The 27,629-nt window shown below is 52.1% G+C and overlaps 10 protein-coding genes across 10 annotated transcripts; 7 read left to right on the forward strand and 3 right to left on the reverse strand.

Moving 5' to 3' along the window:
* Window positions 1–659: 659 nt before the first annotated feature.
* RHO25_012702 (uncharacterized protein) lies at window positions 660–2,802 on the forward strand (the record flags this gene model as incomplete). Its single annotated transcript, XM_023604000.1, has 3 exons — window positions 660–1,530; window positions 1,636–1,746; window positions 2,015–2,802. 3 exons carry the CDS (start codon window positions 660–662, stop codon window positions 2,800–2,802), a joined length of 1,770 nt encoding a protein of 589 aa, XP_023450393.1.
* Window positions 2,803–4,418: 1,616 nt separating this feature from the next.
* Window positions 4,419–6,006, forward strand: RHO25_012703 (uncharacterized protein; the record flags this gene model as incomplete). The annotated part of the gene is made up of 2 exons (XM_023604001.2): window positions 4,419–4,889; window positions 4,942–6,006. 2 exons carry the CDS (start codon window positions 4,419–4,421, stop codon window positions 6,004–6,006), a joined length of 1,536 nt encoding a protein of 511 aa, XP_023450396.1.
* Window positions 6,007–6,755: 749 nt separating this feature from the next.
* RHO25_012704 (uncharacterized protein) lies at window positions 6,756–7,335 on the forward strand (the record flags this gene model as incomplete). The annotated part of the gene is made up of 2 exons (XM_065603580.1): window positions 6,756–7,217; window positions 7,285–7,335. 2 exons carry the CDS (start codon window positions 6,756–6,758, stop codon window positions 7,333–7,335), a joined length of 513 nt encoding a protein of 170 aa, XP_065459652.1.
* Window positions 7,336–8,146: 811 nt separating this feature from the next.
* Window positions 8,147–10,954, forward strand: RHO25_012705 (uncharacterized protein; the record flags this gene model as incomplete). Its single annotated transcript, XM_023604003.2, has 1 exon — window positions 8,147–10,954. One exon carries the CDS (start codon window positions 8,147–8,149, stop codon window positions 10,952–10,954), a length of 2,808 nt encoding a protein of 935 aa, XP_023450388.1.
* A 1,939-nt stretch (window positions 10,955–12,893) lies between these two features.
* Window positions 12,894–13,349, reverse strand: RHO25_012706 (uncharacterized protein; the record flags this gene model as incomplete). Its single annotated transcript, XM_023604004.2, has 2 exons — window positions 12,894–12,902; window positions 12,963–13,349. The coding sequence occupies 2 exons, from the start codon at window positions 13,347–13,349 to the stop codon at window positions 12,894–12,896; spliced, it is 396 nt and encodes a 131-aa protein (XP_023450387.2).
* A 1,596-nt stretch (window positions 13,350–14,945) lies between these two features.
* On the reverse strand, window positions 14,946–17,098 carry RHO25_012707 (uncharacterized protein; the record flags this gene model as incomplete). The annotated part of the gene is made up of 6 exons (XM_023604005.2): window positions 14,946–15,292; window positions 15,345–16,015; window positions 16,068–16,096; window positions 16,149–16,541; window positions 16,597–17,039; window positions 17,092–17,098. The coding sequence occupies 6 exons, from the start codon at window positions 17,096–17,098 to the stop codon at window positions 14,946–14,948; spliced, it is 1,890 nt and encodes a 629-aa protein (XP_023450030.2).
* Window positions 17,099–20,661: 3,563 nt separating this feature from the next.
* On the forward strand, window positions 20,662–22,120 carry RHO25_012708 (uncharacterized protein; the record flags this gene model as incomplete). The annotated part of the gene is made up of 2 exons (XM_023604006.2): window positions 20,662–21,785; window positions 21,853–22,120. 2 exons carry the CDS (start codon window positions 20,662–20,664, stop codon window positions 22,118–22,120), a joined length of 1,392 nt encoding a protein of 463 aa, XP_023449842.2.
* Window positions 22,121–22,172: 52 nt separating this feature from the next.
* On the reverse strand, window positions 22,173–23,196 carry RHO25_012709 (uncharacterized protein; the record flags this gene model as incomplete). The annotated part of the gene is made up of 2 exons (XM_065603581.1): window positions 22,173–22,203; window positions 22,289–23,196. The coding sequence occupies 2 exons, from the start codon at window positions 23,194–23,196 to the stop codon at window positions 22,173–22,175; spliced, it is 939 nt and encodes a 312-aa protein (XP_065459653.1).
* Window positions 23,197–23,619: 423 nt separating this feature from the next.
* On the forward strand, window positions 23,620–25,059 carry RHO25_012710 (uncharacterized protein; the record flags this gene model as incomplete). The annotated part of the gene is made up of 2 exons (XM_023604008.2): window positions 23,620–23,725; window positions 23,777–25,059. The coding sequence occupies 2 exons, from the start codon at window positions 23,620–23,622 to the stop codon at window positions 25,057–25,059; spliced, it is 1,389 nt and encodes a 462-aa protein (XP_023450029.1).
* A 304-nt stretch (window positions 25,060–25,363) lies between these two features.
* On the forward strand, window positions 25,364–27,261 carry ADE17 (bifunctional phosphoribosylaminoimidazolecarboxamide formyltransferase/IMP cyclohydrolase; the record flags this gene model as incomplete). The annotated part of the gene is made up of 3 exons (XM_023604009.2): window positions 25,364–25,391; window positions 25,441–25,567; window positions 25,620–27,261. The coding sequence occupies 3 exons, from the start codon at window positions 25,364–25,366 to the stop codon at window positions 27,259–27,261; spliced, it is 1,797 nt and encodes a 598-aa protein (XP_023450026.1).
* Between the last annotated feature and the right edge of the window lie 368 nt (window positions 27,262–27,629).

Below are 27,629 nucleotides of genomic sequence, written 5' to 3' on the forward strand. Positions count from 1 at the left end.
CCGCTTTCTACTGCTTCAAACACTAACATCTCTCCAGGCTGTTGACGCTCCACTTTTTAATGCATCTTGAAACGGGCGGACATGTGAGCTTGGTTGGAGAGACACCGGATGTCACATCGTTACTTTTTGTTGTCGAGCGTGGCTGGCACTCGAAAGAGTTGAACTCGGGTACGTGGTGATCGAGCAGGCACAAATGGTCCAGAGTCAACAAGGTCCAAATTTTAGCATTTGTTGGTAGTATAGCAAAGCAGAGACAAGAAATGGTATTTTTGTTAACAGTTCAACAAGACATGAATCTTTACGGTATCGTCTTACTCGATGACGAATGCTTCGGCTCTCGCTGTCTCGTCTCGTTGCAGTCGATTGTAAGTCAGACAATGCAATGTCTTTCCTTTCACGCTTCTCTACACTCACGACCCAGACAAAAGAATCTTCTTTGACTTCGTTGAGCATACTTGACTCCAAGAATTAAAATCCCATTGTCTGCAAAGATGTCCTTTCACAGCATCAGCAGCAGTATCATCATCAATCGGCACCTGTCTCCTTTGTCTAAACTAGCACTCTTCTGTTTCCGGTGCCATTTCACCTACTCTCTTCGCTCCACGCCACTTTCTCAAACTTTTCTCCATTAACACAATTTCACCAACCTAATTGTAAGTATGAACTACGAATCACTCGCACGCTGCGACTTGACCGGAAAGCTGATTCTGAACGATCAGCCTGCCTCGCGCCTGGAGCGTGGAGCAGCAGCACCACCACCAGCAAAAGCATCGCCTTATTCTCTCGACGAGAGGAACGATATGGATTGGTATTTCTCGGGGTATGAGTATGAGCGTGAGCAGCCACAGCAGCAGCAGCAGCAACAACCGCAACGACAGTATGTTCAACAGCAACAGCAGCAGTATCAGTATCGTCCTGCAAGCCACGCTCGCACAATTTCAAGCAATGAGTCGCCTCGGATTCCATACATCTATCGAGACTCCTCGGGCTTCTACCACACAGGCGGAATAGACAGCAGATCGCAAACACCCTTCGAGGCTCCTCGTCCTGTTAGTCCACCACCGCCAGCATATTCCGAAAGCCCTGGTCTCTGGCCTCCATATCGTGGACCGTTCAACAACAATCTCAACCAAACCAGACCACGAACTCCTCTAGATCGTCCCGACAGCAGCGGCTCTCATCGAGGTCTCTTACGAGACTTCTTCGGCCGCAGTTCTTCGGAACGCTCTCGCGTACCCGAAGCTACCAGCCCGAAATATCGCGACGACGACTGGCTAATGTCAGTAAAATCCCAATATGAGCGTCAGTTCCGACGCAGTAAAGAAGAAGAGGATGATTGCCCTCCAACTCCTCCTCCCAAAGACCTCCGACCTACACCCGCTGAACGCGCAGCTAAGCTTCGAAGAGACAGGGAAAGAGCTTTGCAGAAAGAAAAAGAAACCTCACGTCAAGATTTCGCTCCCCGACACCCTCCACCACCACCACCACCAAAATCTCAGACAAAAGCCAAAACCCATACCACAACAAAAGGTGAGGACATCGCTCATTTCTTTTCTCACACCTTCAAATCCTCAAAACCCTCAAAGTCTCACAACAAAAGAAGAGATTCTGTGGATTCTGATCTGAGTTTCGTAGATGCCGATGCGAGTCAGGGACGTCAGAGGTGTTTTGGGTGTCCTTATGCTGCTCCGGTGGAGAGTTTGAGACAGGGGTTGTGTGAGGTTTGCTATCAGCGGAGATTGGAAGGTAAGTTGCTTCATTATGATATGGTGGATTCTGAGGGTGGGGCGGCGCGGTTCTTTTGAGGGGGGGTATGGGTAATGGTTCCTTCGGGGTGTTGATTGGGCTGCTGATATGGTGAGCTGGACTTGCCTTGGAGGTGGTGAGGAAGGAAAAGGTGTATTGTTGTTGTTCAGAATCCCTATCAAGTTTTCATTTTTGTTTCATTTGTGTCTGTTTCATCTTTACCATTCGGGAGTGCGTTCGAGAGCTGACTGTGACTAAGGAATTGAAGATCTGCAAGACGACGACGATCATCGCGAAGAAGCAGAAGAAGACGATGTTAGCCATAGCTCAAGCAGGAGTAGCTCACCTTCAAGGCCTCGCAAAGTGAATGATGAACGGTACATGAAGATTTCTGGTAGCCATACAATGCGCCGTGTCCGCCGGACATGGTATCACGACCCAGGCAATCCCTTCGCGTTCGTAGATGAGGACAACGAAGCTGATGGGTTGCTTCCCACAACGTCATACGGCAGTTCTCCGGCTAAGACAGAATCCAGTGGCTTCAATCTTGAACTCAGAGGGCACTTCAACCGTTCGGCAGCAGCCACCGATTCGAGTGGGTTCAATTTCGAGCTTGAGAATATTGCAAAGCAGAGTTCCACTCCGCATTCACACTTTGCTGACGAGGACGTCATCCATGAGGAGATGGTTCGCAGGCAAAGCAGTCCGGATGTTGGTATGGAGCGATTCGGTGATAGTCTTGGCCTACCTCTGCATGCTCCAAAGGCACAGAGGACCGGGACGCCTGCTCTGGTCAGATGTCACTCCTTGAAAGAGGCGGCGTCTTTTGCTTCGAGCACGCCTCCGCCTGAAGAAGTCGAATACATCCCGCCCAGAACGTTTTGGAAGAAAAGTGCTGCGTCCAAAGATGTCCGGGAGGCGACTATTCGCGTGGGAGATGCCACAGTCACCAATCACTATGGGTGGTATGATGGCATACTGCAAGAGTATCATACAGATCCTGAGGAGGCAATACTAGATGATCACATAGTCAACAATAATAGACATGTCACGTAGCTCATGACTTTCTGCGAAGTTTCTTGGTCCCAGAATGCGCCGAGAGTGCTGATCTGGCGTTGGTGCTACTTTCAGCCAAGTTCGAGCGTCCAGGTGAAGATGTCTGTTGACGACGAGGAAGAGGCAGTGCAGATGTTGTGCAACGATAGGGCCGCCAAGCTCGCGATCCGACTGCCTCATGGGGAAGGTTGGTGGTAGAATAGATGGATAGTCGTCAGGTGCGGTCTGGGTCACTTCTCTCGCTTCGGACGACATCGTTCCTGTGCCTAGACGCATCATTTTGCCAAAGCATAGGCCAGGAATGGCTACTCCGGCGACAGGATAGGTGTAGCGACATGCTTCTGTGCTCAAACCCAGATTGATGGCATGCGGTGCAGCACATTCGGCCGGCCAAGCGACCACGTTTGTGCTTCGTAGGATGCACATCGCGTCCCAAAGAACACGAGCGGCATGCGCTCCGCTCTGTGTATGGCCTGCCACGCCTTTGTCCTCGTACGCTCCAGAATAGAAATGGTGCAGCTGGAAGGATGCCTGACATGTAAGTCAGCATTTAGCTTGTTTGCCACGCATCGGGAGCGTCTTCCACATGCAGCACATCGCACGAGGGCCAAACGCGCGCTGTCGCCACCGCTGCTGGTTGTCCTTTCCTTTCTGCCAGGTTTCGGTGGTGAAGTCGACGCGGCGGAAGGCACGAGGTCAAACTCTCGCGAGGTTGGAGCTAACTTAAGCGCCCAGCTGCGTTCCTGCTTCCTGAGTGGCCGTCACTGCACTTTAGCGCCAAACTCTACTGCTGGCGGATCCCTGTTCTCGAGGGGTCCTCCACAGCGCAGCTGCACGTCGACCGCCTCCATCACCAATCGTCCATTTTCGTGTGATCTTCGCGGCGCTTACACAGAACACTCGAGCAGTCCGAGCCACCATGGCTTCCTGGCCCGGAAGCCTGATGACTTTGCCGTCTCGCGGCAGTCTCATCGTAGAAGATGTTCCCTTCACAGACACGCCTCTCACGTTTCCAAGCCGATTCACGAAAGAAAGATCCTCCATATTGTTAGCGAAGCACTGCAAGAACCTCGCCTGGACCTGAATAATATAGAGGGCAGAGCCAAGCTCCCATACCCACCACTGCCCGCATCGTTACCAAGCGGCTATTTTCAGTGGGAGTGCTATGCTTTCCACACCCGCATGACAGCTCGACCTATCAGCTCGCCAGCACGCTTCAGAAGACGCCCGGCTAGGCCAGACCACGCGATTGAAAGAGTAGAGGTGAGTTCCCGAAAGCGCTGTTCCACGTCAGCCTCCATCATCATCTTTGCACTTGGAAAGCACCCCAGCGACTACCGCAGGCGCCCGGCATTCTTGCAGGTCTATGTGCAGTCGCGCATGCGTCCGTGCGAACCGCCAGCCCATTCATCTATCGACGCCTACCCAAGCTCGCGAGCCTGTACTTCTTCTCTTCGCAGCTGGTCTCCAAACATCACTACAGTCCTTCCTAATTCAACCTTTTGCGTTGCTTGCAACCAAAGAGCTGGCCTCTTGTTTCTTTCCGTCGTCGTAGAGGATCATCAGCATCAGCACATTTCACATCACGTTATCACTTGTATCTGTAATCTGACAGCATGTCAGACGGACAGAAGAAGGAGGTACAATTCGCCGTCCGCGAACGGTCAGCCTCTGGAGATTCGCAAGCAACGACACGCACGACTCTCTCCATCAAGACACCCTCTCTGAAGTCACCCCGAACAGCTCGCTTCGCTGAGGCAACCGCCGTCAACTCGCCCATTGAGCCTTCCAAGACTGGTCGCAACCCGTTCAAGGACCCACCTACGAAGTACGAGATGGCCCAACCTCAAGTGGCCGATGTTGGCTTTGGCTATGTCAACAAGCACGAATCTGTGGAGATGCCCAACACCGACTACGAGCCGCCCATGACCGCTCGAACGATACCTATGAGTCCTCTCAAGAGTGCAATGAAGACTCCCGGTGCTCCACCACGAGACTATGGCAATATTCTCAGTCCGACATTCAAAGAGGAGCAAGTACTCGAGAAGCAGGAAGCATACACGGAGAAGGAGCAAGCGAAGGATATCGTAAGTATCGCGATGAACACCACGACATACTTGACGACTAACAATTCTACAGAAAGTCAAGACTCGCGTACGGATAGCAAAGTTCTTCCTACGAGGCGTCAACTTCTCATGCTCACTGATCGTTCTTGCAATGCTCGCCACCACATTCACGATATTCAACGCGACGAAAGCAATACCTCCAAGGAACAATCTCCCTCCATGGGCGCCTGAACAGAAGACCTGGCCACAAATTCTACTGCTGACCATTGCCTGCATATCACTGGTAGCCTGCATCTTCATATTCTACGCTTACTGGAAAGGAGGACATCGAAAGGCAGAAAAGGCTGGAGTTTACTACACCGCCTTCACCGTTATCTTCTTCGTCTTCAGCATCGTCATGTGGGCCGTCGGTGCAGCCGTCCTGCAAACCCAGAGAAACAACAGTAACAACAAGGACATGTGGGGCTGGTCATGCGTGAACAATGAACGCAAGTCGCTCTTCCAAGACGATGTCTCATACGAGCTGGTCTGCAAATTGCAAAATTGGTCGCTCATCTGTGCCATAATTGAGATCGTCGTCGAGCTCCTTGCCATCATGGTCTACAGCTTCGTCTTCTACCGCTTCTACTCCAAGCGCCGCCTACGAAAGTCCATGGCTGTTCGCGACCGTGCCCGAAGCGATCTCTACCTGGCTCAACTCCGCTCTCAATCAGCACCCAACACTCCAGCCCCGTTCTCGCCTCGCGATGGCGGCTGGCGAGCACCAAACCAAGACAACTACAAGCACGCCATAACAGTCGAAGAAGGCGAAGTGCAATACGTCGACGCAAACCAGATAGCACAACCTGCTCCATTCAGACTCCAAGCACCACCGATCCGCGTCACAGGCGCGACGCCAAAGATGCAACAAATGGGTTTCACGCCCGTGGCAACAGAAGTCCGACCACGAGACCGCACTCCTTCGCCACCTGTCGATCAGAGATCACCGCTCATGGCCGAAGCGCCGCGAGAATACCAACAAGAACACTTCGGCGCTGCACCCGGCGAGCAAGTGTACGATGCTGTGCCCATTCCTGGTGCGTACGAAGCACCTCTCTCACCTGGAATGGAACGCGCACACATGCAATTCCCGCGGTAGGCAGAGAAGCGAGCGTGAATTGAAGGGTCAAGATTGAACTTGTGAGCGTTCGGGTTATATGTTTATGTATGGGATGTCGAAACGAATCTCACACTCTTTGTCGCCAGATTCCAGGCTGGATGTTGTCGCTAGCTGATGGCCTTTTTCTCTATTCTTAATGATACCTCTACAGTTTGATGGGATTTTCATACATGTGAAAGAAATTTTTGTGGAAATGAAAGCAAAAGGTTGAAACAATTGTGCGCTCCTTCTCATCGTTTCTTGTCACTCCAATGCCCAAAAGTGAACGTGGTCAAGTGAGTCTTGTTCCCTTTGATTAAAAAGTGCACTGTCTGTCCTGCCGCTCAACTTGGATGTCCAGCAACAGCCATTGGTATTATGCTCATTTTTGCTGCACAGCTCTCGAAGCAGGCAACTTTCCAAAGTGCAGCTACTGCCGTTCTTACACACTCATAGCCTGGCGACCACCATGTCTCTACTCTCACGGCACTTGCGAAGTTGATGCAGAGTTCGAATGATGTCGCCCTGGGACCGAACTCTGGAGCATCACAAGCGCCTAGTCAGCATGTGCCAACGCGACTCAGACGCAAGTTGGTGAATAGACCTATTCACCCAGAAGTGATGTCGCCGGCGCACAAAACCAAAAAGTTCCGCATTGTTTGCTCCCACTTCTTCTCATCTCCCACCCATACGCACATTGAACCCACCATTCCCACCCCGAACATCAACAACAAGAAGAACCAAAAAAAATGTCTTACCCACCCGCACCCCCCGCCCCAGAAACCTTCAACATCACAATAACCATCCCCGTCACCCGCCAAACCATCACAGCCATAAAATCCGGCTTCTTCAACCTCGACACCCCCTGGTCCCAATCCAAAACCAACCTCGCAACCACAACTCTCCACCACACGATCGAAGCTGTCAAAGCGCTCCCAGACCTCCCACCAGAACCCACTTCCAACTCGAACTCCATCAATGCGGGTCCTCCTACCGTCGGACCTTTTCAACTCATCGTCCAAGACGCCAACGGCAAACGTCTCCCATTTGTTTTCACAGGCCAGGAAGCTGTGCAGGAGATTGCGTTGAGAGTTTCGATTCAGACGAGGATTACGAAGAAGAGGATGCAGTTGTATTATAAGGGGAGGTTGGTTTTTTGTGGGGGGTGGGAGGGGGAGGAGCAGAGGGGGTGGGTGAGGAGTTTGTGGTCGGTAAGTGAGGCGTTCGTGAAGTTTTGGGGATGATTTGCTGACTTGTGTGTGTTTTTTTTTTTTGCAGCACGGAATTGATGGGTCTGAGGTTGCGGAGTTGTTGGTGAGGGGGTATTGAGGGGGTTTGGGGTGGGAGGTGGGTGGTTTGGGGCAGAGCTACTTCCGATGCTTCACTTGACGTGGAATGAGGATGTTTGCTTCGCTGCTTTCGCTGGGGCCTGGGATCGTCAGCAGCTAGAACTGGTCGTCAGCAGCACTCGTAGAGCTGTCTAACGAGCTTTGCGATATTGTCGAAGTCAATCACCCAACCTATTCCGGTTCCGAGGTCTTGCCATCGCGATACCACCGGACTCCGAAAGCTGCGAGAAATTGCAATTGGCACAGAATAGGTCCCAGAGCGCGCAGAAAATTGAGGCGCCTGAATGGCGGATGTTTTCTGCTCTCCCTAAGATTGTGGCGCTGCAGATACTTTCTGAGGCTACAGCCTCTTGTACCTCTATAACAGCACTGCCAAATGTCAAAGATGCTCTACCGCTGTCGTTGGATTACTGCTTCGTGATGGCTGCGACACAAACTTCCAAAGGTCTCATCGTGGAATGCGTGCGTGTGTCCTTGAGTCCTTGACGTGAGGTCGGCGCAGATGAGGAGGTGACAGGGAAGAGGACACCCATGCCTCCTTGCAGAGTCTGTTCCAGCATTGGCAGACGTCGGCGTGGCACGCGCGGACGGTGGTGGTCGTGGCTCGTGGCTGAGACGAGCTGAACGAGATCCTCTTGCCTCCGCGGCGGCTGTTTCCCTGGGCTGACGTCTCCCAACTGCGTATTTCACATGCATGCGTGTCCCACCAGAAAACGGGCCACTATGGACACTTCGCTGCCTGCCACATGTCTCCCACCCGACTGTAACACGCGCTCCATGTGCGCTCCGACATGAACAGCGACAATGTCCGCAAGTCATCCGAGGCAGCCCTGGATGCACCCAATGCATGCGCCTTGACTGCAGACGAGGCTGAGGGCCTCAGGACCGGCACCCGCACTCCCAGACCCTATCACCACGACCAGCTTGAGGAATGGCAAGGTCGCAAGTATGCGCGCTACCAATCAGGAGCCGGCGACGCGACCGAGCAGGAAGAGGACCACAGCACAGAGAGCGCAGAATGGCAGCAACAGAGCGAACCAGCGTCGATCATGAGCAGCGAGAGCGGCACAGAAGCCGACGATGAGCGGCCATCATTTGTTAGAGCATTACCCCCGAGCACTTTACGACCCAGGAAAGGACTCAAGACCGGAGAGCAGGACGAAGATGCACTTCTTACACCCAACCAGCTTGACGAGCGTGAACGGGAGCTCTCAGGCTATTTTCAGAAACAACAGCTTGATGGAATCACGGCAGAAAAAGAGCGCGAAGAGCATGAGAAATTGCAAAAGAGGCGATATGCAGAATTTGCGAGACGCACTTCAGAGGTGGCACTCATGGCTGTCATCCTAGTGTGTGTGCTTTGCGGACAAGGCGTTGCGACAATTGCATGGAAATGGCGATATGAACTGCTAAGCCAAGTGGTTACCATCATCGCTCTGATTCTGGTGTATCCGGTCAAATTGTCTATCATCGACACAGCAGCTGCGCCGACCAGTATCTGGCAGAGATTCCGAGTTCCGGCCTCATTCGACCCAGCGACTGTACTCTATCCGCCACTACTACCTATCATGGTCGCTCTGTCTGTGGCACCAGCCAACCCAGCAGTTGTGCTGCCTAATATCATCCTCGGACTGGCTTCGTTACCACAGCGGCTGTTTCCACGATCCAGTCGGCTGGGGCGTTTCAATTCCATGCACTGGCTATTGGCTATCATACCTCTGGTGGTGTCAGAAAACATCACGTTGTTCTCGAGGCAGAACCCGGCTCTGCCTTATGCACTGAAGACGCCTGGTGGTCTGTCTCGTGAGGCACTCGTCACCCTGTATCCGCTTCATCATGCGCTTCTGCAGCCACTACAATATCTGACTACGACAAGTCTATTGGTCTCCGAGGTCCACCTACTGTCTACCGTTTTAATCAATCTGCTATTACTCGCCTCATCAGTACAGATCGTTATACTGAAAGCTTGCCTCTGGCTTGGAGGCGTTATGCTTTTCGTGTCGTGTGGAGGGGTGTTGCACTGGAATCTTACATTGGCACGAATCCCGCGCTGGAAACTGCGAAGAGATGGCCACACAGCTCAGGAGCGCAAATCGCTTGTCGATGCTGTCACAGACCTCATCAATGTGCAGCGCGCTACGAATGCCTTCCATGGCCCCGGCATCGTAGAGAGCGACGCTGACGACGACGAGCCGACCAGGTCTATTAAGCGTAGGCTATTGGACGCCAAGTCCAAGCTGAATGGCTCCCACTCGGTCCTGCACTCATTCAGCGCAGGCATTCTTGGATCGGACTCGGCAACAGAAGCCCATCAGCACAACTCTTTATTGAACAGCGATGCGGAATCCCGGCGCTATGCCAGGCGCAACACCCTTCCCCCACGTCAGCCACCTGAATCTCTGTCGCGAACAGTCAGCACGAAGCGTGGCAAGAGCAGAGCGAGACACATTGCGTGGTATCTGCAGCTCACACCTGAACAAGCAAACCGCCGAAAATGGCTTTATGCAGCTTTTGTTTACGCGACTATCCTGGTTATTGTCTTCATACCAGTCAGCTCGTACATTAGTAGAAAAGCCCTGTACAGGAACGAGCCGGTAGGCTGGGCGATCAGCTACCTCTTTGGTCAAATTCCCCTTGTTCAAAACACGATCTTGGACCTCGGACTAGACACCTGGTGGATCCCACTGCCTCCAGCCAACAGCACCGACTGGTCTTCTATCCCTCTCAGCATTCCTCTTCACATCGACCTCATTCGACTGGACCTAGGTCAAGCCAATGTCCGCCTCCTCATCATCGTCTACTGGCTTGCCGTCCTCGCGGCTGGCCTGCTGACAGTGTTCACCTTGACTGCGTTCGTCGAGGTCGATACACGACGGAAAGTCTTTCATGGAGTGATGGTAGCTATGCTGGTACCTGCCACATACGTCGACCCTTGCTTCTGCAGTCTCACGCTTGCACTGGTTTTGGCGGTCTTCCTGTTACTCGAAGTCATCCGCGCAGGCCAAGTACCTCCTCTCGGCAACGCAATTTCCCGCTTTGTGGCTCCTTACGTCGATGGCAGAGATCTCCGAGGACCTGTCGTTGTCTCGCACATCTTCCTGTTGATCGGCTGCGCTGTACCTCTGTGGTTCAGTCTTGCAAGTCTCGCTCGCGATGGGCAAGCGCCATGGGAAGGATGGGAGCTCAAAGACAACCGACGAGAGACTGCCATGATTGCAGGCGTTGTCTGTGTCGGTATGGGAGATGCTGCAGCATCTCTTATCGGCCGAAGATATGGCCGACGAAAGTGGATATGGGTCGGTGGCAAGAGTTTGGAAGGCTCAGCCGCTATGGCATTCGCAGTCGCTGTTGGTCTCCTCATAGCTCGCGCATGGCAAGTCTTCGGAGGATGGAACGGTAATTCCTATCCCGACAGAGTCGCTTTAAGCTGGACATCTCCTTTTACATGGACTTGGTTCTGGGAGTGGACATTTGCCATCTTCAAAGCCATCTTCTGCGGCTGTGCGGCGAGTTTCATGGAGGCTGTCCTGACCGGTGCCAACGACAATGTTGTGGTGCCTGTTGCATTGTGGCTACTGGTCAAAGGCGTTCGGCTTTAGTACATTGTAGCACTCCGTGCTCGAAGGCATGGCCGTTGCGGTCGACGGTACGAACGGGCTTTGGCGGTTTCGTTTAACATGAGCGTTTTTGCAATCGGTGATGAGGGCCTTTGACTGGCTGTGGGGCTGTTGCTACCACTTTCGAAGACACACAGCTCTGGACTGGGTCTTGGTCGAAGACGTGGTGGCGGCACGGGATAGATAGCGAGGAGTCGGGAGTTTGCGAATGCCATACTTGTTTGATGCTGTTCTTCTTCGAAACCAATATTTTTCTCGTGTATCACACAATGTGTCAAGGTCCTGTGTCCTGGACTCTTCTTCTCTTGATTCCAGATCGTTGGTTGTCGCCGAGTGCAAAGGTCTCGACAGTCTGGACCAGAGATATGTAACCAAATGTGTTTGTGATTGAACAACCGAGAAACAGCAGAACAAAATTGCAGGAACTGAGAGCCTGGTATATATATTTGTACCGGAAAGGAGAAGAAAGTTGTGTAGTATGTCACTCGATTGAGCAAATAGGAGCAAAGACCGTTTCAACGTCCGAGTTAACGGCAAAAGCGTTTACCGGTGCATCGAAAGGGCGCAGCAACAATGGCAATAGCGATCGCGTTCTATTGTTTTGAAATTTTATGCTATGAGTGCAAACCGTGGCATGGGCAGCTTGTGAAGCTTAGACTTTATTGCTTGGCTGGGGAAGAAAAAAGAGGGAGGGAAGAGTGTGAGGTCAATCGAATCGAGAGATTCACTATAGTCTTTCCCGTTATAATGTGGTTGATGGTTGATGGTCTCGGCGCGGCTGGGCGTTGTTGATTGGGCCTGTCGGCGGAACAACCTACTTTGCCTACGTGATCGAGATCTTTTTGGTTGTTTGGGGGAGGCTTGTTTGAGACACGGGTTGAGTTTATTTTTGAGGAAGAGAATGCGGGAGCAAGATTTTTGATTTTATTATGTGGAGGGGAATCTGTGCCTATCATATAAAGATCGAAGATGGCGGAGTTCATAGGGCAGGGAGGGTTGAAGAAGGGTTTACAGTGGAAATTTTCCTAGGAGGAGAACTGCTGGATGATGAGAAGGTATTTCTGATCGTCGCAGAAGAACCGAATCGGGAATTCGCTGTTGAGTTTCCGGACGTTGCATGGTCGCATGAGTCGTGAATGATCATCATCCGATCGCGTGGGCATTTTTCTTTCCAAGACTCAAAATCTTGCGAACGTGTTTCTTGGTTGTGCGAAGCTTTAGGCTTGAAATCGTTGCCAAAACTCAGTTGGCGGGTCGACTTCCTGCTATTGATCCACTAGAGGTCAATGTGGACAGCTTCTCAAGGCAGTGATGGCCGAAGATGGCTGTGAAAACATGCAAGTGGTTGGATTTACCTCTTGGTTCAATTCGATAGCGTTGATCACTTCTGTTGCTCCAAGAGCCCCGAGTATACAGACTCTTGTTTTGAACAGCTGTTTGCATCAAACCCAAATCCCGTCAGACAGGTTCGCGGAGCGAAAGTCTATCGAATGATCGGAAGGAGTGTGGAATGCCGACGGGAGCAAGGCATGTCGGGGAGCACGAGACATTATCAAAGAAAGGGATGAAGTCTATTCAGTGCATCGAGGTTGAATTGACGATGATCGATGGTTCTACGACATGTGTTGTATTCAATTCTCAATTGTCTGTCCTCGTCGTGTAGAGAGGCAGTCGTGGTCCTCTCTATTCATCCTACCGTTGGGCGTCTGCCCTGGAAATCTAGCTCCTTTTTCGTTTTCCTCCCTCGTACAATGCGTGGTGCCACAGATCATCTGATGTGTAGCTCTATTCTGCGACGCTTTCGCCATGTAATCGTTCGCTGCATTAATTCCTTCCGAATGACCAATTGAACGCCAATATCAAAACCCGTCGCTATGCTGCAGATTCAAACAGTCTCAGATATGAAGCGTCGAGTCTACGCTTAAAGAGCCTGTGATATATGATTAGGAACTATAGTTTGATGAGGGATAGTGAAGTGACATTAACTTACGAGTGCAACACCGCCAACGAAGACGAGACCCATGGCAGCGGAGCTACCGAATGACCTGCTCGCGCCACCAGTGGATGCAACGAAGCCAGCAGATCCGGTTGGAGAAGAAGCAGAGCCAGTACCGGTTGGCAACGCTCCGCCGCTTGGCGAGGTGCCGTTGGTGATCGGATAGATTGGAGAAGGTGATGTGGTGTTGTCTCCGCCGTATGGGCTGGGGCTGTAGCTTCCAGAGCCAGAACCAGTGCTTGGAGATGTGGCAGAAGAGTCGCTGTCACTGCCACTGCCGTAGGATACTGGCGAGTTCTCGGTGTTTTCTTGGGTGGTTTGTGGCAGAGCAGCAGCGACAGTGACAGCAAGAGCCGAGGCGAGGATGGTAGTGAACTGCATTGTGGCTGTAAAGTTTCGTTTGTGATTGGTCGGTTGAAGTGATCGAAGTCGTTGTTATCGAAAAGAGTGAGTTTGGAAGATTGGTAGTGTCTCGGGTGTTGTTGTCGTGATGGAGAGAGTTTGCGTGCTGAGAAGAAAGGTCGCTTCCAGAAGATGCTTCTTTTATCGTCGCTGGATGATTGCAACCCGTTGTCGTGACAGGAGCATGCGCGCATGCGCACACAGCCTCCCTTGTCCGTTTGTCGACGAGACGCGCAAGCTGTTTCAGCAGCACACCCTGGCATCCAGGTACCACTCGCCATCGATTCCCATCAAATCAGCCATCAATTGGTGCAGAAAATCGCGCGAGGCTGGACCCGCCCGGCGCCATGCAGCTGATCCAGCATACGTCCGTTCCATTTTTTGATGGCTGGTCGGACAACGCAGACGGAGTGGCTGGATCTGACTGTGCGATGCGGAATGCAGAATTCCTATTTTCGGCAATTGACGTAGCCAAGGCTAGGAACAGGCGCCTTTGTGATCCAGCTCAACAAGGATCTCGCCACAATTTTCCGTCTCACTTTGCTGATTGTGAGACCCTTTTGGGAGGCTGGAGGTATCGATCGTGGCTGGGTGCTCGTTCACAGCTGTCCTGCCATCTGAGGGTCGCACGAAGCCGTTGCTGCTACAATCATTAATGACGCACCAAGGGCACTTTTCACGCAGGAGATGATACTCCAAATCATGCTGGTATCCGGTCTACATTTCATCATGCTGCCAAGTTCGGTGAGCGTGCTCGTCCGGCGGAAAATAATCGGAGGCCGGATCTGTGTTGACGCAAGCCTTGACGTGTTGCTTTGCTTACTACTGCTTCTGGCTGCCATCGTTACACCTTTATTATCGCCGAACACAGTAGGCCATTGAGAGACTGTGAATAGAATTACCAGTGGTTGCGGTAGTGATCGCAAAGCGCTCTGCGTGCAAAGTGCAGGACGCAGATCTGTCGCATCACTGTACATGTGATGCTTGTGCTGTTTGAAGGCGATCGTCGACACGCGGGAGTTGCAAATTTGCAACATCTCACCTGGCTCGATCTGCGCGTTCATAGTCGCAGTATCATTACTTGGAAGCTCCAGTCTCGCAATGCCCCGGACAAGCAGTCGATGAAGTTCTTCTCAGCTGGTCATTACGGCAGCCCTGCATCTTCGTTAAAATAAGGCTCTGCTACGGGCGGATATGCATCATCGCCACGTGCTCGGGCAGGTTGTTCTCATGTTGCAGTCAAATCATTGCAGCTGAAGGGTCGCAGAAGAGAAATTCTGGGCAGGACGCGACGAATCTATCGTTTCGCGAGATGGTTGGCGTTGTTCTGTCTTGCCGAGCTCACAGTATTGTCGTGTGACCAGAATGCCGATAAGTTCCTTGTTCGCACTTCGTGTATGACGTGGTCAATGACCAAGTCGTGCAGTGGAAAGAAACACGTTTTTGACGCGTCGCAAGGCAGTAACGCTTCGACGCGATGGCACGTGCAGTTGCAATTTCCGCGTCCAGAGTTCGTCCGAGGGGCAGAAGTCGTATGTATCAATGAAGCTGAAAGGCGTCTAGTATTGCTGAGCTCTACATCTTTATTTTCCCTGTCTTCAGCGCACCCCAGTCCTCTCTACCGTACGTCTGATACGATTCGGCTCCGGGCGGCAGCCAAAACACCTTGTCCTTGCTGCCAGATTTCTCGATGAGATCCAGATCCACGCCCTCTCTTTTCGCCTGGCCTTTCTGGATCTTAAAAGTGCCAGTGTACGACAGCTGAGGCGCCACGCGCAGGAAGTACGGCACGGCATATCTGGGGAGCTTGGTAAGCACGAAATTACCCAAACCAGCGCAGTCCAGATTTTCTGGCATGAGCCCTTGCTTCAATACCACCGTTGCACATCCGCATCGGCCATCGGCGTTGGGGACGGCAACGCCTGGGGATGTAATGTTAGCACGTGGCCTGGCATCGAGGGAAGATCAACTTACCGTAAACGTTCGCCTCAGCAATCTGCTCAAACTGACCCAGCACGTCCGCAACCTCGTTTGTCGAGACGTTCTCCGACTTCCACCTGAAAGTGTCGCCGAGCCGGTCGACGAAATATACTCTCCCCTCTGCGTCCTGCCGCATCATATCTCCGCTTCGGAACCACAGGTCTCCCTTCTTGAAAACATCCCGTGCCCATCGCTTGTCGGAAGCAGATTGATTCTTGTAATAACCCTTGAACACGGTCTCGGCAAGCTCGGGTTCCACTGCATGGAAGACCTCACCCGGCTCGTTGACATCGCATCTTACCACCCACCCATCTTTATCTCTCACAACTTCTTCAGAATCGGGATCGATCTTTACACGAACTTCCTTCTCTCCCATCGCCCGATTCCAGAGAAGCCCTCTAACTCCAATAGCATTCCTGCCGAAATCGCCGTAGTTTCGATTGAATGTGGCTCCCAAGCCATCAGTCGCAGCGTAGAGTTCATGAATGAGGGGAATCTTGAATCGTTGTCGGAAACGCTCCCAAACATCTGGCCTCATACCATTGCCCCAGGCTTCATGAACACTATGAGCGGCTTCGAGAGGATGAGGTGGGGCGTTGAGGAGGTATCGACAAAGCTCGCCCACGTACTGCAATCGGTTCGCCTTAGATTCGTGGACTTCGGTCCTGGGAGATCGTTAATACCAAGTCAAGCCGCAGACATTATTTTTGAACATACCAAAATGTGCGATGTGAGAATTTCTTGCCCTGTTCACTACGTTAGCACTTTTCTCACGCATCAATCGGTTACAAGGTTTACCAGTTTCATAGCTGATCCCGCATGTATCGTGGGTGTTGTGCAGAGCCCCTGAGCCGCACCGTGGTACAATGGAAGGCATGTATAGAACTTGTCGCCTCGTTTTAGCTGCAAGTAGTCCGCCATTGTCCGGCCTATGTTGATACTCCTGCCACTGGTCATCATCACACCCTTCGGCAAGCCGGTTGTACCACTTGTATAAATCAGTCCACGTGTATCAGTAGGCATGATCCCTTCCGTGCGGCTAGCAGGAATGGGCGTTCCGTTGCTCAGTGCATTGATCACGGCCTCGTCGTAGTACACGATCGTAATACCAGCTTCTTCCAGCTCAGCTCTACATGGCTCGAGACGCTCGGATGTCTCGCGATCCGCAAGCATATAGCGAGTTCCACAAAGCTACAAGTAATGTTAACCTCATCGGCCACATCCGGATATGACCGGCAGAGCATACCTTGGCACAATGCGAGAGAGCCTTTCCAGTGAGGTTGTGATTGATGAAGCTTTGCTGACCACCAATACCATCAATGGCAAACCATATCATCAGGTACTCGGCGCTATTCGGTCCACTCAAAGCAATCATCTCACCCCGCTGAATCCCAAGATCGCTCATCAGCCAGTTCCCTACCCTCGAGACCGCTTGATAGAACTGCTTGTATGTCCAAGAACGACTTTCGTACTCCAGAAATAGGTGATCTGGAATGTCTTGCTTGGCCCAATTCTTGATGGCATGATACATTGTCATTTCGTTCTTCGCGGCCTTCTCGGCCATAAAGTTCTGGGCATCGGTGGCAGCTTGGTCGAGGCTGCCTTTACTGAGGTCTGCTCGAATATGATACTTGGCATCGAGGTATGCAGCCGCCGCAGCAGCCGTTCCGGCAACAGCTGCTAGAGTGGCTTCATTCGATCAGAACTTCGATCATTACTTCGACTCGTACTTCTGTCTTACCGGCCATGCTGCAAGCGGGCTTTTTGCTTGTGGCGAGAGAATGAGCGTTCCTTCGGACCCACGATATCCGGTGATGTGATGAATTGCTGACAGCGACAAAGATGAGCTTTGGTGGCAAGCCCTAATGATTATTATATACAAACCTCGGGTGTGATCCAAGATCAACATCCCCAGCTTTTGCGGGGATGTGTAAAGTCTTAGCGCGACTACGACTCGACTTCCGCCGCTCACAGTTGGTGGCGCATTGCTATGTCACGGGGTTTTGAACACAAAAGCCTGCCGGTTTGCCCGTGTTTGCCGGAAGCAGAGCTCTCACACTCTGATCTTGGGGAAGCTTTTGATGGACGCTGGGGCGCCACTCTTCCATTGTGTCAAAACTTGATGCTGTTCAGTCGAATTTCCGGTCCAGGTCGATGCCAATTGACGTGCAAGAAAACCCCGCAACGTGTGCTGATCCATCGATATATACCGAGCCCTTCAATGCTAGCTCATCCTAGTCGAAACTCGATTCATTCCGAGTATACCAACGCCGTGAGAGTCGGAACGTCGGTGTCGTGTTCCCGAGCATGCTCTCTGATAAGCTTCGATAACGACTGCTGTGCATTGATGAGCTCTGTGCATGCTCACCTGTTCCGAATGCATTGCACGCATTTCGGCGCCTTGGAGTGAGCACAGAGTGCAGTACGCTAGCACACATGCGCTTACCATATCCTGCGGATCAATTCGGGCACTCTACAGCCAGATGGAAACTGGAGGTTAGAACTTTTTGATTAGAGTCTTCAGCGTACAGTACGCTCCAAACTTGGTGCGGCGAGCTCGCTCAAGAGATCAGTACTTTCATTCTTGCCCGAAGCTTGTCATTGCGTACGAGCAGGCCCATCCACTGCACGTTTGGAGGTATCCCATCATTTCTCCAAGAACAGTTTCGAGGTCCAAATGTCTGATCTTTGTTGTGTGACCGCATCGCCTCGACAAGGCTCAGGATCGTGGCCTACACACTACGTTGTTGGTTTCATAAGGAGCGGATCCACGTTCTCAGTATCGAGAAACTGGTATTTGATGAGCCTTCCAAGCGAAGTCATGGTCGCGGATCACGTCGTCGATCCGACTCGTTGTCTGTGCGGAAGCTCTTCAATGCTGGGCTTTGCGTTGATGACTTGTGTCCAAACTCTTCAATGTAGCCGAGATGCCTTGGTGTTCATTGCGTTGTTGTTGACGGACAAAGAATGTGACTGCAAAAATCGTACTATACGGAAAGCAAGGACCAATTTCACGACTTTTGGCCTAGCCTCAAATTCTGACGCCTGCCCTTTCGTGCACCAGTCAGCATACTTCTCGCATTGACAAAAGCTATATCTGATGCAGACTGTAGCTTTGCGGAGTGATACGCTGCAGGTAGGTCATTTTTCGGCTTGCTTTCTCCTTCCAGTACTCCGCAGAAGTACCTACCTACTTTGTTCTTTCTATTCGACACAACCCAGCTTCGGAAGGTGCAGTCTGACATGGAGATAAAAGGTTTGATGCTCTTTGAGTGTTCATCGTCCAAGTCTCTCAGCTCTTGTGCCTGTCTGTGCAACTCTGCTCACCACTCAAGCCTCATGAGCGCCGAGCATACTTCTCTCTCCGCAGGTCTCATCAGTATATGTTGTTTGAGCCAGGTGCAATGAGTCAATACAACACTCATAGCTTGTACAGAAGTCGATAACACGAGCGGTTTATCTATATCTGGTTTTTCGCGAGGGCGGTAGAACAACGTCTCTCATACACTCTCCTCAGAGACCCAAGTCATTCAAATTAAACCCCGATCGACTCACGAACCGACTGAGGACTTCGCCCTGAATTTGGCCTGAGAAGCATCAACAAGCTGCAAGTAACGAATCAATCCATCTTGCCATAGCACTTACCGACGGGGGTGGTATTGGTTCCCAGCAATGCTTTTTAAAGATATCATCGCAGCGTTTTGCAAAGCACAGAGCCTGTTCTATTGTCGCCTCGCAATAGAGGTCCTTCGTGGTGTCGTATATACCGCCACACCACGAACAGCTTGATTGGGTAAACCCTTTCAAGCTTCTATGTGCGTCACAGTCGCTGTAGTCGTCGTGTGCGGAGCAGAAAATCCCGCGGGCTGATCCAGTGGCAGCAAATACCATGCAGGTGATGAGCGCAAGGAACGAAAGCTGCATCTTTAAGTCCTTCGCTCGGTAGGACTTCTCGAAATTGTCTCGATGCGAATCAACGTGCAGTGATGGTTAGAATATGCATTGCAAATCAGCGAAGTGCAGCATTTATGTAGTCAGGTACTCTGATGCCCTTCGCGTTTCGTAGAACTCGTATTCTGTTTTGCAGTCCTTTCTAGCGGCTTGTCTGCTTGGTCCCACCCTGTACTCGTCGTACTCGAAACGTGAATCTATGTATGTGCATTAGGGCATTGCCAAGGTTCTGACTTCTGACTGCGATGTAATGTGAACACGATGAGCCGTGCCGTGCCGCAGATCTTACATTATCCATATGATCCATAAAGCTTGATTCACAATTGTGCATCAACACGAGAGCTTGTCAGATCGATACGATACTCTAGAAATCATGGTCGAGACACCGAGAACGAGACGCTCCCGTACCAACGCTGGAACACTCCACTGCACGCGCGGACAAGGTGTTTAGGTGATCTTTGCCGGCAAAGACATTGCGTAGCTTGTAAAGAATCGCGGACTCTTGCAACCGGAAAAGTCATTGGGCACGGTAGAGAGAAGACTGTGCGGGCTTGTGCGGGTGGAGTGTTGTCCTTATCGAGCAGTGCGTGCCACTCGTAGTCTACTGCCTTTGATCTGGAGAGCTGAGAAAGGCAGACGGAGTATCGGGAGTGAAGTACATCTGATCAAGAATGAAGGAAATGTTGGCCGATGTATCGAAACTTAGGCCGTTTATCGTTCAAAGAAATATAGAGCACCTCAATGTCGACGTTGGGGAATGGATTGATGTGGGTGCGGCGCAATCTGCTCCTGCAGGGTCCTCGGATTTACCTTCTTCCGCTCCGAATGCTTACGTCAACCCGTTAAATAAGGTCGGGTGCCTTCCTGTGTCCTTCGCAGGTGCAGTCTGAAAGGGAGACAATTGGAGCTTAGAGACCATGCCTTGGAGGCATCTCTCGCACCACAATTTGCACCACGATGACTTTATCTACCCTTAGTTGCTGGCCTATCTGCTGTATCCCAAAGCACTCTCAAAATGGATGGGCCGTGGTCATCACCGTCTCCAACACCGTCTTGGAACAGAAGCGGCGAAGCATTTCGCTCGTAGACTGGCTACCACTTCCCGACCCTCACCGCACACAATTGACTCTGATCCTCGATCAAAGCATTCGTCCTTTGAGGTCTTCTCACAATGGTCTGTCCCAGTCCTTCCAGCGGCTTTGTTGAGCAGTAGACTAAGGGTATCAAAGGGAGCCACAATGACCAAAAGTAGCAGCGGCTATTGTCTCTGCATTCATACATCGCAGATATAAGCCACAAACTCGCCATTTGATTCCAGTTTCCTTCCCAGAACCAGAAAAAGAGAAAGTCAGAGCACAAAATGCCAGCTGAAACGGAATTCTACACACCCCTTGGCCTGGTGCCACAAACCACAACGGCAGACTGCATGATCTGTCAAGACCCAGCAGTTGACCCCGTGACGACCACTGGATGCGAGTGTCGGGTAACGTACTGTCGAGATTGTTTCATGACCTGGCTCGAAACGGGGGCAAATAAATGCCCCACTTGCCCGGCACATTGGAATAATCTGGAACTATTTCTCGATGCTGTTGACCGCGATGACATCTACGATTCTGACTCCTCCGACGATGACTTACCCATCGTTCACCTACGCAACAACAATGCTGGTCTTCCCTACGATGATGACTCTGACTTCTCCGACGATACCTTCCTCCTCGCTAGCCCTCTCAACGACAACTTCGGCAACGCCGGCATTGACCACGAATTTGGCTCCTTGAACAGGAACCGTGGCAACCTTGGCTTTATCCGCGATGACTCTGACAACCAAAGTGTAGACTCTGCGTGGAGTGTCGACGATGATGAGAACGTACCAACCCAACCTCCCTTCTTCGGCGTCAACGTCACAATTGAGGATCACCGCGAGGGACATGAACCAATCTATCTCCTTCGCCACAGGTCAGCAGATCTGGTGAAAGTTAGCCCTCGCTCGACCGCCTTCTTCAAGTTAGGACACCTAGACGTTGAAGATGAAATTGGCAGATTCCGCCGAACCTCCCTCGACCGCGACATGCCTATTGAGACGGATGCGCCAAGACGGGCATACGTCAAAGCATGGCTGCTAATCGACCACCTTCTAGTCAGCGCCAACAAGTTCTACCGAGAGCGACTCCCAGCCGCCCTGCAAAACTCGCAAGCGACTGAGAAGGACTTCATCGCAATGGTGTGCATGCTCGGCATTACGATCACTAAGGAGCTCGATCGCACGACTGCGACTTACGAGAGACTTCGTGACAATCTGCTCAAGGGCTGCTTCGAGCGTATGGCCGAGGTTTCCGACGCGTTCTTGGATATACAAGCCGCACACCAGGAGAATCGCGAGATGGTGTTTGACCCGATTCAGCGCTACCTGCAAGACCTCGCCGAGGATTTGGCGCATCAGGGAGAGCGCGTGTACGAGCGAGTCTTCCACGGCGACATAAACTGGTAAGTTGACAGCTACCGCTTGCGCGAAGATTATTAGTGACATTGTGAAATTGCTGGTTCAATAAAGCTCGAACACTTTCAAACTCACCGACATGGAATTCGCAATAAGTTTGTCCCTTGTATCCCATAGTTTGCCGGACTTTTGTGTCTGCTTCGGAAGATTTCCCAATCGACTGCTTGTTGAAGCTGCCTACATACCAATTATGAACATGATCTATCGAAAGACCTTTCAATTTCTGTCACTCCCCTTAAGTCTCCTCCCAATATTACCAAAGCACACTGCGCTCACAAATAAGACACTCGCGATCCACGTCGCAACGCCTACGCTTTCTTGACTGAAAATTCCCAAAATATAGTCCTCGTCTCGCAAAACATGCAGACTGCCATTCACGATACCGCTTCCAGTATGTCTCCCAATCTGCTCCTGAATCACCTGCGCCGGATTTGGAGGTGGAATCAAAGCAGGATTCGCAACAAGTAATAATGCTGTTCCCATGATAGACACGAAAGCGCTAAGGATGAAGCCCAGTGGAGAGCCATCAATGAAGTACCAGACGGCAGGATTTGCGAGTGCGAGCGTCAAGCTCAGTTGTAGTGTGCTCTGCCATGGCAATTTGCGAATCGCGAATGCTATCCCGACAAATGCGCCGATGCTTCGAACAATGTCCATCCAGTCCTGGCGAGGCCGATGTCGTTGCCGGCTGTTCACGTCTTCATCCTCGAGCGCATCCTCGTCTGAATCCCAGAGCGAATCAACATATGGCAGAGCCTCGCCCAGCACAACAGCAATGCATCCCCATGTCGCCAGGTACGACCACTTTTCCCGGTCCAAGTTCACCTTCACAGGTGCGAGCTGTTGTTTGTCGTGGAGATGACTGATCAAGAGGCCGTATAGAGTTCCAACGCCGAACAAAGCTGTTGCTCTACCCAATGTCCGCAGATAACTCGCCACGCCCGTAGCAGGACGAATGTGCCGTTTTTGTAGCTCAGGGTTAAAGCTCTTCCGTCTGATCGTATTGCCGTTCGTCGTCCTTCGCTCGAAAGCATCCGATGGCAGTGCTTGACGCGCCCAGTCGATCGAGGCAGCTCGGCTTTCAGCTGGAGTTTGTGCTCCGGTTCCCCAAGGGGTCGGCTGCTGTGATGCCGTATCGAACCCAGTGTCTTGGTAAATGCCAAAAAGCGTGCTCGTGGTCAAGTTCAGAAACGAGCGATTCCGTGACGGCGCCTCGCTCTTCGCGTCCTTCTGTGTCCCATTTGCGTCGCTCATACTGAGATTGGTAGGCGAATTTGCTTCGGTCGGTGTTGTCGGCTCGGAGTCAGGTGTGGGGAGCTCGAAGGCACGGCGGTTGCGAGGTTGCGGCTTCAGCGGGAAAGCATCGTCGGTGTCGACGTGTGGTGCGGGATGCGACATGCTCAGAACGTGAGAGTCACGGGAGCGAGGTAACAAGTGAGCACGCGCGCAGCGGGATTGGCGTCGGAACAAAGTTTGACTTTCCGGCGGGATGGTCTGAGCTCGAGTCGGGAATGGAAGAATAGTGACAAAGGAAGGAAGAATGATATATATGTAGGTCGCGGAGTGGTGAGATGTGGTTGAAGAGGGGGCGTCTGCACGCACGACCACGGGCAGCTTGGGGGCAGTGGAGCTGGAAGCGACGTCAGCTGGCAGCAGAGCACAATACAGAATGCGCATGTGAAAGAAAGGGTTTGCCAAGACTGTCGGACTTCTGTCAGCCGCTAGTCTCCGCCCTTCGCTTCTTCCCGCTCGAAATATTTCCACCGGCTGCGAGGCGACTTGCCAGAGCAGAAGGACATCGACTCGCGCACTGCATCGATCATGGCTGCAAGCACAGAGGCGCAGAAGCAGGTCAAGATCAGACTGTCTGCCAAAGATGACTCCATCGCCCTCCCACAAGAGGTTGGTGACCTGGTTATCAGCACTGGTTAGTACAATCGCGATCTAGTGAGATGTATCATGCTAAGTCCAATTCCAGAGGTCAAGCGATACCAGCTCTCAACACTCGTGAACAAGCTTCTGGAAACAACACAGCCAACACCGTTCGAATTCCTCATAAACGGCCAATATCTGAGGACGACTCTGGACCAATTTTTGACCGAGAATGGCATAAGTGCTGAAACTACACTACACGTCGAATATGTGAAGGCGTTGAGCCCGCCGCAGTACATTGCCAGCTACGAACACGACGACTGGGTCTCCTCTGTTGATGTACTATCCTCGAGCTCAAATGCAGCAAACTGGGCCAGCGTCACTGGAAATTTGCAGCCTAGCATAGTCTCTGCCTCATTTGATGGAGCTCTCCGAGTCTGGGATGAATCGCAGGATGTGCTCGCAACCGGTACAGGATGGCATCGCGGATCGATCCATGTAGCAAAATGGCTCTCTCCATCTCAAATTGTCACAGCAGGCACTGATCGCTCCGTCCGGCTATGGGACTATGCTGCGGGCGCTGGCGCAGGGAGTGCGAAGCTTTCGCCGAAATTGGAGCTGCTGGGTCACAAAGGCGCGATAGACTCATTGGCAGTTCATGCTCCTTCCTCGCGTATTCTCACTGCTTCCGCTGATAACAGAATCGGCTTCTGGAGCTCCAAGAAGTCAGAAGGCACAAGCTACGAACCACCTGCGGCCCCTTCCTCCAAGCGACGAAAACTTTCCGGACCTGCTATCTCTACTCCTCAACGAGGCGCTCTGTCCTATCTAGAGGGTCACACGCAGCATGTCAAAGATGTCGTTTTCGACAGCCATGATCACACTGTCGCGTATTCGGCCTCAATAGACCACAGCGTCAAGACCTGGGATCTCACGACTTCGACATTCGTCAACACGCGATCCACGAACCAGGCGCTACTTTCCGTCTGTCACTTGCCAGAGCAGACTGGAATCTTGGCGGGAGGTGCGTTAAACCGGATAGATCTCATCGATCTCAGAGCCAGCGCCAGCAAAGTAGCAGTCCTCTCTTGCCGAGGGCATAAGAATTGGGTCAGGAGTCTTTCGCTCGATCCCGAGAGTCCTTTCCGTTTTGTGTCCGGTTCCGATGATAGCACATGCCGAATTTGGGATTTGCGATCGACAAGTCAAGAAGCTGCCGGCGGGACGGTGGCGAAGCCGGTGTATACGATTGATAGAGAATCGGAGAAGGGGAAGAAGGTGGAACAAGGGTCAGAATCGAGCGTGTATTCCGTGTCGTGGAACAAGGAGATCGGCATTGTGGCGGGAGGCATGGATAAAATGTTGCAAATCAATAGAGCTCCATCATAGACGAGCGAGGGTAATAGCGCGAATGAGAAAGTGCTGCGATGGGCTTTCTTGATCTTTTCACATCTCGTCTTTGACTGCCCACAATGCTTCACTTCCGGTCAACCAACCATGATCTGCGTGATCACCCTGACCAAAACACATCCACACTGTAGTGTGTTTGAGGCAGAGACCCCACAAGCACAAGCGGTGGCTTTGTTGTGGCTCCGTGGCTTTAAGCGACCCCGCGAAGTTGTCCCACGTCCCTCCATCGTCAACTTTTTTTCGGGCGAGTCAACAAACAGCATCTCCGCATCCCAATCGCACAATGGCGTCCGAAACACCTCAGAAAATTGGTCAGTCCTTTTGTGCCTCAATATAAAGCCCATGGCTGACTCTCTTTAGCCATTCTGTCGGTCTACGACAAGACCGGCTTGCTGGATCTCGCCAAAGGTCTTGTCAAGCAGAACATCCGCCTGCTGGCCTCAGGCGGCACCGCAAAGCTGATTCGCGAGGGAGGCTTCCCTGTCGAGTAGGAAAGCACTTGAGCAGCACCTATATCAATATCGCTGACCACTGCGCAGAGATGTCTCAGCAATCACAAAGGCACCTGAGATGCTCTCGGGGAGAGTCAAGACCCTTCACCCAGCGGTGCACGCCGGTATCTTGGCTCGCGATCTTGCCTCGGACGAGAAGGATCTCGCAGAGCAGAACATCAACAAAGTCGATTATGTGATTTGCAACTTGTACCCTTTCAAGGATACTGTGGCAAAGATCAACGTAACCATTCCGGAGGCAGTCGAGGAGATCGATATCGGCGGCGTCACGCTCATCCGAGCAGCTGCAAAGAACCACGGCAGGGTTACCATTCTCAGCGACCCCGCCGACTACCATGACTTCCTCCAGGAGCTCGCGAGCGGAGAGGTGACCGAGAAGTCGCGCCAGCTTTACGCTCTCAAGGCGTTCAACCACACTGCGGACTACGATACCGCCATCTCCGATTTCTTCCGCAAGAAGTACGCCGGAGAAGGTCATCAACAACTCACTCTTCGTTATGGCACGAACCCACACCAGAAGCCTGCGTCTGCATTCACGACAGAGTCACCTTTGCCTTTCAAGGTGCTCTCTGGCTCACCTGGTTACATCAACCTCCTTGATGCACTCAACGCCTGGCCACTTGTCAAGGAGCTCGATGAGGCACTCGGCTACCCTGCAGCTGCTTCTTTCAAGCACGTCTCTCCCGCTGGTGCAGCCATTGGTGTTCCCCTCAGCGATGTAGAGAAGAAGGTCTACATGGTTGAAGACATCGAAGGCCTTGACGCATCTGGGCTCGCACAAGCTTACGCTCGTGCTCGTGGAGCAGACCGTATGTCGAGCTTCGGCGATGTGATTGCCTTGTCACGAGAGGTCGATGTGCCTACAGCCAAGATCATTGGGAAGGAAGTCAGCGACGGCGTTATCGCACCAGGCTACCAACCCGAAGCTCTGGAAATCTTGAGCAAGAAGAAGGGCGGCAAGTACCTTGTTCTCCAGATGGATCGCACATACGTTCCACCACCACACGAGCAGCGCACACTGTATGGCGTGAACCTCACGCAGCACCGCAACGACGCTCTCATTTCGCCGCAGAACACTTTCAACAACATCATTGTGCCTAAAGACTCGAAAGCTCTTCCAGAATCAGCGCTGCGCGACCTCACAGTGGCAACTATTGCATTGAAGTTCACGCAGTCCAACTCGGTCTGCTACGCATTGAATGGCCAGGTTATCGGTCTCGGTGCTGGACAACAATCACGCATCCACTGCACACGTCTAGCCGGTGACAAGGCCGACAACTGGTGGATGCGCTTCCACGAGCGCGTTCTCGCAATCAAGTGGAAGAAGGGCACCAAGCGTGCTGACAAGTCCAATGCCATCGACTTGTTGACCTCAGGCATCGTGCCAGACAGCGGCATCGAGAGGCAAGAATGGGAGAAGAACTTTGAGGAGGTCCCAACTCCATTCACGCTGGAAGAGCGAAAGTCATGGCTGAGCAAGCTTAGCGAAGTCGCTGTCAGCAGTGATGCTTTCTTCCCATTCACAGACAATGTCTTCCGCGTGGCCCGCAGTGGTGTCAAGTACATCGCAGCCCCAACGGGTAGCCAAAACGACCAGGCTTGCTTTGCGACTGCCGAGCAATTGGACATCACCTTTGTCGAGCAGCATGTCAGACTGTTCCACCACTAGAAGGTGTCAGGGATACTGAATAGATGATGAAGGACACGTGGAACTTGAACATGAGTGTTTATAGCAAGACATGCTTTGAGATACCAACTTTGAGTGCATTCGATAGATGAGGTAAACGAAAAGTCGCTCGATAGTCGCATTGAAGTTCACTCGCTGCTGCATTGACTTGTCATTCCGATGACCAAAATACGTTCGAAAACCATTGTGCCTAGAAAGTGCCAGACTTGCCGTATGCGTGACATTTCGACGCTTGATATTGTTCCTGCATTGGCGTTTGTTCACTCGTGCCCCACACTCCCCACCTCACAACCTTCAAAAGCCAAACACCACCCACTTCACTTCCACCACAACAACTCCACTTCTCGCTC

The sequence above is a fragment of the Cercospora beticola genome, chromosome 9, assembly GCF_033473495.1.
Source record: "Cercospora beticola chromosome 9, complete sequence".
NCBI classification, from domain to species: domain Eukaryota; kingdom Fungi; phylum Ascomycota; class Dothideomycetes; order Mycosphaerellales; family Mycosphaerellaceae; genus Cercospora; species Cercospora beticola.